The sequence below is a fragment of the Hippoglossus hippoglossus genome, chromosome 3 (genome assembly GCF_009819705.1).
Source record: "Hippoglossus hippoglossus isolate fHipHip1 chromosome 3, fHipHip1.pri, whole genome shotgun sequence".
In the NCBI taxonomy this organism is placed as follows: Eukaryota; Metazoa; Chordata; class Actinopteri; order Pleuronectiformes; family Pleuronectidae; genus Hippoglossus; species Hippoglossus hippoglossus.
The window spans coordinates 7,220,365-7,230,303 of NC_047153.1; the positions used below are offsets into that span (position 1 = coordinate 7,220,365).

The 9,939-nt window shown below is 41.7% G+C and overlaps 1 protein-coding gene across 1 annotated transcript; it reads right to left on the minus strand.

Moving 5' to 3' along the window:
• Nucleotides 1–2,482: 2,482 nt before the first annotated feature.
• On the minus strand, nucleotides 2,483–8,774 carry fgf7 (fibroblast growth factor 7). Its single transcript, XM_034581505.1, has 4 exons — nucleotides 8,406–8,774; nucleotides 7,363–7,980; nucleotides 4,148–4,254; nucleotides 2,483–3,618 (listed from the first exon to the last, which is right to left on the minus strand). Exons 2-4 carry the CDS (start codon nucleotides 7,646–7,648, stop codon nucleotides 3,403–3,405), a joined length of 609 nt encoding a protein of 202 aa, XP_034437396.1. The 5' UTR covers nucleotides 7,649–7,980; nucleotides 8,406–8,774; the 3' UTR covers nucleotides 2,483–3,402.
• Nucleotides 8,775–9,939: the final 1,165 nt, after the last annotated feature.

Below are 9,939 nucleotides of genomic sequence, written 5' to 3' on the forward strand. Positions count from 1 at the left end.
CGGTCTTATGCACAAATAAATGTGTCGATTAACTGATTCAACAAATGTTATGGCCTCGACTCCGCCTCGACAGAGTGACACGAGGTATTCCCTTCGTTTCTGGAAACACAAATGCCCGTAGGCTACGAGTTTTAAGAATACTGTAGTTTGTTTGGGGATCTGTGAGCTGCTATGATTTTATTTGTATGTTTGTATCTTAATGTTTTCATATAGATATTTGACCTTTTGTCTCTGCAATTAAGTTTAATTGAAAGACGCAGAGACTTGTGAAGATTAACTTGACCATTAACTGATATTATAACTTGTAAAATGGTGAAGTTGTGTTATAAAACCACAGTAAACCACCGTATCTACTGATGGGTTGTCAGCTTATAACAATTTTTTGATTCCATTATTATTAACCAACACATCTGACCATAAGTTGTGACTGCACCTGATTAGCGATAAGTTGTTATTCATAAAATCTGTTCAGACAGTCTGTTTGAACAACCTGCTTGCACACAATCGGTGACGACATCACAAGGCAAAAACGTTTTTTACTTAAAAAAAACCTTATGTCATCGCTGGCAAGAGCAGAGCTGCTTTCATAATTTAGCTTTTTGATAAATCTAATGCACAACAGATGAAGACAAGTGCACTGGAATCGCAGAATTTGTCAAATGAAAAAAAAGCATTAAAAGGGTTTTTAAAATGATTTGTGATTTCGGGAGCATTTTATTAAACACAATCTGTGGGTCTTGGATGCACCTTGTAAGTGTAATTCATGTGTCTGGCGTGCATGTGTTGCGTCTTCTCTCCTGGAAGTCTGCAGCTCCGTGTCTGTGACAGTTCTCCCTCACTCTCCTTTGGCTTGGGCCTCGCCTCGTACTGCTGGGAATACACAGCCTTGACTCTGAAATGTGTTTACATTTTGAGCATGTAACAAATTATCTGCTAAGACTAACTTTGCGTGACTTGGCAGAAGCCTTCACCTTGCTCAGATGTTGTTTGGGTCAAACGTATTTCAGGGGTTTGCTCTCTCAATTTGACTGTCTTTATCTGACAGGGGTTCTCTAAGCCAGATGTGAACCCAGGCAAAAGGTAAATCTCGTGCTCCGTGTCTGTCTGTGTTTTTATGCCTGCACGCACAGCTTTATATATGTGTGCATGAGCGTATAGGAGCCAATATGTCTGTGATATTTTTGTGCTCTGACTAAACTCCACTGATGCTCAGTTTAATATAAATTCAGAGGGAATTAGTGAGAAGGATGTGTTTTTGATCTCTTCCATCATAAATGAATAGATTTATCCTCTCAAATCTGACCCTCATTTATCAGACTGAGTTTATTTATGCACATCGTAAGCTTTGGACCGTCCAAGGACTCTGACGTTTTCCCAAATGTTTCTTTGCAACGTGTGTTCAGTTTTTCTGAGAGACAACATCGACGCATTCGATTATCTCACCATTCAGTCGTTAAGACGGGAAATGGACTGCGTAGTATCTCCAGAGCACTGTGGTAATAACAGAGTTCTGCAAACACTGTGGTTGCTCAATGTGTATCACATTTACAGAGGAATTACAGCGTTAGAGGCCAAACAACCTTAAATTCATCAAATGATTTTCGAGATGAGGCTAAGACAAATCCCTGAGCAGTCATTTTCCAGTAAGAGCAGAATCACTGCAACTCAGAGATCATATCTTTATACATGAATCAGGCTTCAGAGTATTGATGAAAAGATGCAATTAAACAATGAGGTCATATTTCTTACAAATGGTCGCATGCAAATATTTAAAAAAAACTTGTTTATGTCTCCAGTCTGATTTATTGAGTAAATGAGGGCATATAAATTTTTATTTCAAAGTGGGTCAGCAGAATAAAATCCCTCTTCATCTTACTCCAGAGCTGCTCAGCTTCATCGTTTCATACGTGGCAGATTCTTTTGCTGAAGTTACATGAAGCGCTATTTTTTTTTACACCAACACTGAATAAAATGACTTATTATTAGTACGACAAAGCTGCTAAGACATGTTGGTTGTACTTTACCAGGTGGCCGGTGTGTCAGCTGACATGTAGAGGGTTGACAAAAGTTGACAAAAGTTTGTACATTTAGCAAGAAAAAACGAGTTCCAGATATTTGACAGAGGAGAAAAAAGTGCTTGTGAATTCTGGAAAAATGACCCCAAAAAGAAATGAAAGTTCACCTTGACTTTAATGACTGTGTGAGTAATTGAAGTAACTTCATAAGCTATAGTTTCCATCAATATGTTGTGAAGTCTTTGGTCGTTCTTAGTGGTCAAAAGTAATGCAATCAGTAATACTGTGCTTCAACACTTGCATAAATAAAGCAAATAACTTAGAACTGTGAATTATAAGTTACTGTGATGTTGTGGCCAGGACTGGAATATTATGTATATTATGTATATTATATAATATATAACATATATGGTGATATCCTGCAGAGAGAGTTGGCCTTTGGGATTTAAGAGGGGGATAAGTTGTGATAAAGACAGTATGGATAATACAAATATCAATTATACGATTTCCGTGTTACCGTAGTAACCTCTTAACAAAAACTAACAATTCAAATAAACCCATGCTCGCACAGTACTGGTAACTCTTATTGTGAAGGGGACGAGATTCCATATCTTACACATTCTTTATGTTGGTAACATTTTAATCATGATATCTTTTCATCAGCAGCAGCAGAATATTTTAGTATTTCAAAATTACACCTTGATAATGAAGGAGGGCGTCAGTGAGCAGCTACAATGCATTAGACCACGAGTCTGGTTTTTAACAAAAGAAAGACAGAGGGATGGAAACAGATCATCCACGAACAGATGGTCCTGCAAACTGTAATTTCAGCGAGCACATTGTTGTAATGGTATTTATTGTGCCTCTGTTTTGTGTGCTCCGAGCACCAGTACCATTATAAAAAGACAAGTCCAGCTTGCTTCAGCACGTCAACAGCTCGTCGAGCCAAACCTCTCTGGAGCTGAGTGTTGACGGTTCAGGTCTCCTCATCTGGCTGGGTGCTGATCATCCTTAGAAAAGAATACAGTCCTGACTGTGCGTTTATATATATACTCATGTATTTTACTGTTTTGTGAGAAAACACGTTGCTGCTTTTTTTAGGGAAATATAATAATTAACTCAAAATAACAATAACGTTGAGTAGACTTTAGTGTTTTTACAGTTTGTGTCGTGGTTTAAGCACTTTACAAATATTTCAGTATTTTCTCGTTCTTCACTGAACCCAATCTGTCGTTTTCTCATATAAAAACGACAACACATCATGGAATACTACACAACTTGTATACAACTTGACGAGAGTGGAGTGGGATGTTCGGTACTGAGTTTACATGTGTCTATTAACATATATAATATGTGGTTGAAATCATAAGCTATTTGAGTCCTGCTGTCAGTCCACCCTCCGCTCTTCCTCCCTGCATTTCATAGGGATGAAGTGAGATGCTATGTGCTTCCTCCTCGTCTTCTTCCCTCGCATCGGCCTTCCCTTCTGAGACAGCGCTATGAACATTTCTTTGCTGTTTTTTGTCCACTTTGCAGAGGAGTAAGCGTTGAAGTAGTTTTCTAGGAAGACCTCTTTGAAGTTGCAGGTTTCATTGTAGGTATCCTGTCAGGGAAAGATATAACAGCTTTAGTAAGAATACAATCTGCAGTCGCCAGCATTTGTCTTTATTCTCATCATGGTTTGGTCTGGTGCAAATGTTTTGTTCCATTTCTGTGTTGATCACTTCTGCCATTAAGGTTGTGTTTTCCCCCTTGTGCATTTGTTTGTTGGGTTGTTACTGGACAGATTTCAACAAAACTTGGTGGAAGGATGCAGGAAAGAACTCGTTAAATCTAGAGAGATCTACATGAGAAAAACCAGGCACGTGTATAGCGCTAATATCTATGAATAGGTGAAATGTGGCGGTGATCCGGATAATGATTGGGATTTTTGTGACTCGAAATACGTATTTTTAAGTCAGAGAAAAGATGTTTTGCCTGCGTTTAATGTGAACAGTTTGCAGAACGTTTCTGTGTAGGTATGTATCTAATCTCAATATGCAATATGGTGATAAAGTGGCCTTGGCGTAGGTGTGTGCTCCTTCTACTTGACTGTGTTGTGTATGGTTCTTCTGACTGAGGTCAAACCTTACCTCGCCTTGCAGCACTCCAGCCTTCGTCATACAAATGTAGAGCTGACTCTTCACACCTTTGATGGCCAGTACGCCGCCTTCGGACACGGTCCTGATCTCCAGGATACCTGCCAGACAGTCAGGAGAGTGAGACGTATTACAGAGCAGATAAGACCTGTCATCAACATCCAGCGCTCAACATTCATCATCATTAACAAACGGGGATGGAAGTTCCTGTGGACAATCAGGCTGCGGCCGCTCTGGCTTTATTCAAGCTCTGTTAACTGGCCTGGGTGGCCGTTACACAAACCACAACCTATGGTCATGGCACATATGGGAGACAGATTAGGCCTCGCTCTCCTGGGATTGAGAAAACTACCTCCTCGCATGAGCTTTGCACGCTACACTTAAGGTCTGCTCTTCGAATACGTGGGAGAGTAAAAACACTTATGCTCAATTTTGGTTTCGTGACTATCTATCAGGAGACTATATGGGGAATTAGGTTTATACAAGACAAGTGTTTCCGTCTCCTTAGTAGAAAGGTCTGAGATTCACCATATTTGCGATGGGGTTTTGCTTCCCTTGAAACTAGAGGAGCTAATAATGCAACTTACAGACAGATAAACAGATTACTGATCATTAGTCCACGAGTCATACACGTCTCATTATCTCAGTGGAAAAAGTGAAATGCATGTCTCACCATAGAAAAGGCTCTTAAATGTGCAATTTACTGTTCAATCATAAAACTTCTTGACCTGCAAAACCTGTAATCACAGGGCTTCAGAGTATAACACAGAAATATGCAGCCCAAGGTTCCAAGTCACAGACTTATAAATAACAGCTCAAACCTCGCCGTTCATTTTTACACATCGCAGAGGTTCCTCGGTTTGGCAGGCGGAGATAAAAGGGGGAGAAGACTATTGAAGCTTTTCAGACTGACATTGAGCATGCTGCATTTTAGCATCTGCTAGATCACAACCAGATGGCGCTCTCCCAATCTTGGAATGTTGTTTGTGCTGTGCTTGCACTTGATATTTGACTTAATATCTCTGTCCGTTTATGAGCTCCCATCCCCCTGTTGGGTTTTATTCAGGATTTGAAGTGAAGTTAAAATGAATACAGCTAAACCTGTGACCCCGCCCCCTCCCCCCTCTTCTCATATAGTAACATTTCGATTCATCGCATGTCTCAAGCTGGGATTTCATTATAGCTTCGTCTCTTTTAGCACTTAGGCATTGCTATTCCTATAGTATTACATGTAGCGGCTACATTTGTTTGGTCTGCTGTGGGAAGATGGAAACACATTTCCACTGTTAACATTGTGGACGGTCTCCAGCTTTCCTCAGCTTGAACAGATTTGTCGTCACTCGCTGGTCCAGCCCCTGGACTCACGCGGGGGTAATCCCCAGTTCTGCTTTTTCCTGAACAGAGTTAGCATCCGGTGTTTACATTACAGGGACGTTACAGACAGACTTCCAGGAGTGAGGCTCCATTGGGCAATTTGAGATGAACATCGGCTGCTGATTGGCTCACAGAGGTGACATGTGACAAGATGTAATGTCTAATAAATTCATTTCAATCATTCATTTTCAAAATTCAAAATTATATCTACACAACGAACATACGAAATATGAAATTTTCTGTCTCTCAGTTATTTGGCTCCACCTGACACCAGGTCTGTCAAACCTTAACCTGAGCCACAGTGGAAAACTCCCACTCTCTAACTTTTAGTATTAAAGAGTGTCCCTGATTTCTAGTTATCATGAGTTTAAACCAGATTGATTAGAAGTGGTTCATCTGCTCTTTGCTGTGGTTTCATATAACTTTTATTGATGTTTTATTTTCACAAGATGTTGAATATGAACATGTGGTTTCATTTGGACACAAACATACATGTGTTTGCAAAGTAAGTAAATCTATTTTATCTCATACTTAACATGGGTTTGTATTCCTTTAATGATTTATCACTACTATTGAAAAGTTGGAAAAACTGTTTTGTCGATATTGCCCAAAATCAGAGTGTGACATTTTAGTTCTCCATTCATTCCAGTTACAAAAGCTTCAATGAATAAAAGACTTTATGTTTTTATGTCAAAACAGCCCGATTAAATATAATAAAGTTAGTAAAATCTTGTTTTGTGGTGCAAGAGATGAGCTCAAATTAAGTCTTTATTTTTGAAGTGAAATTAATGAAGCAACAAGTTTCTCGTTGTACTTTCTTTTTCTTTTTCTTGTTTTGCTGTCTCATCATGCAATCACCTTTTCATGACTCCGCTCACTCCACCCAAAAATACACCAATCACTGATTTATTACACATATATCGGCAGCACGTTGGTTTCTTCAAAGGCTCGTTGCTTTAATTTCCGTGAGGTTTGAGCGTGCGATTGTCAGCCGCATAAGTGGGTGTATCAATTTTTCTGTCTTTGATTGCCAGTTGTTGCACAAGCATCTTTTCCATGAGGCATCTCTCGCTCTCTCTGTCAAGCCAACATTCCAGCCGCAGCCGTACTGTCAGACCAGAGGAAATGATAACTACTAAAACATCCTCACAATCACAGAGACTTCCAGTGGCATCTAAAAAAAAACCACAAGCTTTAAAAAACGTGAACATTTTAACAACATATAGAGTTAAAACACATTTAACATGGACCATGAATAAAACAAACCATTCAGTAGTAAACCAGCATGTATTATTAGTACAGTATTCACAGTGCAGTGTGAGACGTCACAAACCAGGTGGTGAGAATTTGTTTTTCATATTTTTCCTCAATGTCAACACTGTAGGTTTACAGGAGAGTAAATGGAGCTGAACCAACGTGAGTGTGCCAGAGTGAGTCCGAGGTCACGGGGCCCTGGGACCCATCGGGTTTCCACCATCCTGCGGTTTACTCCATCACAGCCTGTGTTTACATCGTGTTATGGTTTAAAAAGCCAAAAACCCCACCTGCTTCATTTTACCTCTGTCACTTTGGCTGCTCTAACGCAGACACTTCGCCCATTAACACTGTGATTACACTGTGGAGAACTGTGTACAATAACACCTCCCACGTGCTTCTGTCACCCTGACAGGCCAAGGATTTTTTTTTACTGGTTCAGTGGAAAGATTTCACAGCTCAAGACTTAGCACTTTCAACTCCAGTGCTAAGTCTTGAGCTGTGGGAAATATCGTTTAATGTTTTTAATGCTAATAAAACCCACACAATTAGACAATAAGAGCAATAAGAGCCATCCTTACTGTTGCAGTCGGTGGCATCTTGAGTCCCAGTGATGTTGCCTCTGTCGTCGATTGTCAGGAACCACTGTGTGCGGCTGAACAGCTGACGGATGCGCACATCTCCTCCCTCCATGTAGTCGTAGTTCCTGGTGTGGCGCTCGTGTTTGGAGCAGTTCATGATGGCGGCAAGTTGCTCTGGAGTGCAGTCACTGTAGACCACACGCACGCTGCCCAACAGGAAGATTGCATGCAAGTACAGTCCCGAGAACGGATTTTGAAGGTTCCATGTCAGCATCCATTTGCGCATTATAATACAATGCAGTGGGGATCAATGAACAACATACTGAAATGCGTGCTAGAGATCTGTGCACTGTCCCTCAGCCCAGCGACCCCAGGTTTGTGACCCCGGTGCCCCTGCTCCTGCTGGGACCGTGAGACTGGGCGGTGGTGGGGGAGACTTTGTGAAGGTGGTCGGGGTCGGCGGAAGCTGGAGAGCGGTCTGAAGAGGAAGACGATGGGGGACTGTGAGACGGTGTTTAGTCCTCAGTGATGGTGCACGTTGACTGCTCCATCCTCTTGAGACCATAGTCCGACGAGGGACGTCATAATCCAGCTCAGGAAAAGTTACACACAATATAACTGTAAAAAGAAAAAAACACAGACAAGTTTGATTATTGCTGTTGGAAAAATGTTACACTAGAAGTTAGAAGTTAGGCATTGAAGTTGAGAGATTTTTGCTAAAGCAGATTCAAAGTATAAAACATTCTCTTGTAGTCACTCAATTTCATTTTGAAGTTCCCAAAAACTTTCATACAACTTTCAAACAGCCTCTGGTTTTGTTTTTCGAATGAACATGTGTTTAACGTCTTTGAGCCCTAAATCAAATATTTCTCTGGGGCTCTTTGACAGACTCCTTGACATGGAATATTACATAAATGCTGCTGGATTTCTTCACAAGTCTACAGGTCTGCAAGCTCCTCTGGATCAGTACACGTGTCCTTTCAAACACACAAACTATGCTGCTTCTTTAAAAAAAAAAACAAACATTTGTTTATGTCACTTACATGAGCTCCGCAGGATGACAGCAGTTGTCAGAGGTGTGTTCCCCTTCAGCAGGAGCTTTAATTTGAAGTCTCTGTAGTTCTGAAGCCTCAGTGGTAAACCAGGTCCAGTAATGCAGTAAAACTAAACAAGAGCTGGGAGCTTCTGTCAATTCCCATGGATCTCTCCCTGATTCTGGCAGGCCGACTCTGTGCATCTTCCGCTGTCGCCGTGCACTCTGCTTAGATAAATGCCTCCTGCTGACCTCACTTGAGAGCAATTAGATCCCAACCAGTCAGCTGTCCCTGGCCGAGATGCAATGGAGAAACACCCTCTGCCTGCTCCTCGCTGTCTCTCACCCACTGGACATGAGAGGGAGCTATAAACTCTCTGAATACCAGGCTCTCCTTGGTATGCACTCCTAAATACTTCAAGAACATTTGCATACGCACACACGCTCGCTCGTGCAGAACTCACTACAGCATTTCTTTGGAACAGTGTTGCACTTGAGCAGGTTTGTGATGTGCATGTTACAGATCCCCCCAGTGACTCACGTTCATTTAACTGGTGGTTAAGATATTTGCTCTAATGACTCAGCTTTGAAGAATTCCTTCCCTATCATTTCAAATGTCACAATTAATTAGTGGTTTTACTTACTGCACTGAATCCTCGGTGAGGATTTATTGACCTGTGGTCAAAAAGAACTTCAAAGACTCCCTTTACTTCTCATTCTCATAGTGCGTAATAGTGGGAAGTAATAAGTTATGGCTGACAGGTATCCATCCAAGGGGAGAAAAACAGAAGACGTAACTGCTCAAAGCTACTCATCTCCGTGTCAGGGGTCATGCACTCTTTCGCTTTTCCTGTTTGTATTTAACGTCACTCTTTACTACCTTACATACCTGGCCTTTCCTTGGACTCGCCACTTCAAAAGTTTATATGGGCCCTAATGATGTGCTCCCCTGGGGAGGTCAGGGCGGCAAGCCTGAGAGTGAGGGACTTCTGGCCGCAGCAGGTTTCCTTCTCGTCTCTGAACTGGTGGTCGTAAAGACCTGATCTATTAGGTGTCATTCTGGCCTGTTCATCTGTCCCTTCTGCTACTTCAGAGACAGTTCACACGCTGGCCTTTTGGACGTCTAGGTCCAGGACACAACACCTAATGTATCACTTCAGGCAGCCCCCATATTAGAAATACCAGAGAACTAGACAATGAAATTATAGCAAGATCATTCCATTACATACTGTTGATGCACTCTGTTGGCAATAAATGTTTTACAGTCATCTTTCTAACAGGTAGATTGCAGTTCATGAGAATTCTACAGCACCATCATCCATAAGCCGCCACCTTCTCATTGTAGTTGGGTTTGCGTGACCCGAGCCGCTCTGTTGTCAGGGGATAGCAGCACCTGGTGCAGTCTCGCAAGGGAAATTGATCCCAAGAGACGGGCCAGACAGAATGATTCCAAGACCCCCATGAATTGGCCTCTATATAAATGAGTGACCTTGCCTGGAATTGGGGAACTGGGGCCCCCTCCTGCCGATGGGCCTGTAAGAGGA

Excerpts from the sequence above, each read along its gene's own strand:
- fgf7 (XM_034581505.1), bottom strand. The coding sequence starts at position 7,648 with ATGCGCAAATGGATGCTGACATGGAACCTTCAAAATCCGTTCTCGGGA. Across the intron at positions 4,255-7,362 it reads AGATGCCACCGACTGCAACA|GTATCCTGGAGATCAGGACC; the intron begins GTAAGGATGGCT and ends ACTGTCTGGCAG. Across the intron at positions 3,619-4,147 it reads CTGGAGTGCTGCAAGGCGAG|GATACCTACAATGAAACCTG; the intron begins GTAAGGTTTGAC and ends TTTCCCTGACAG.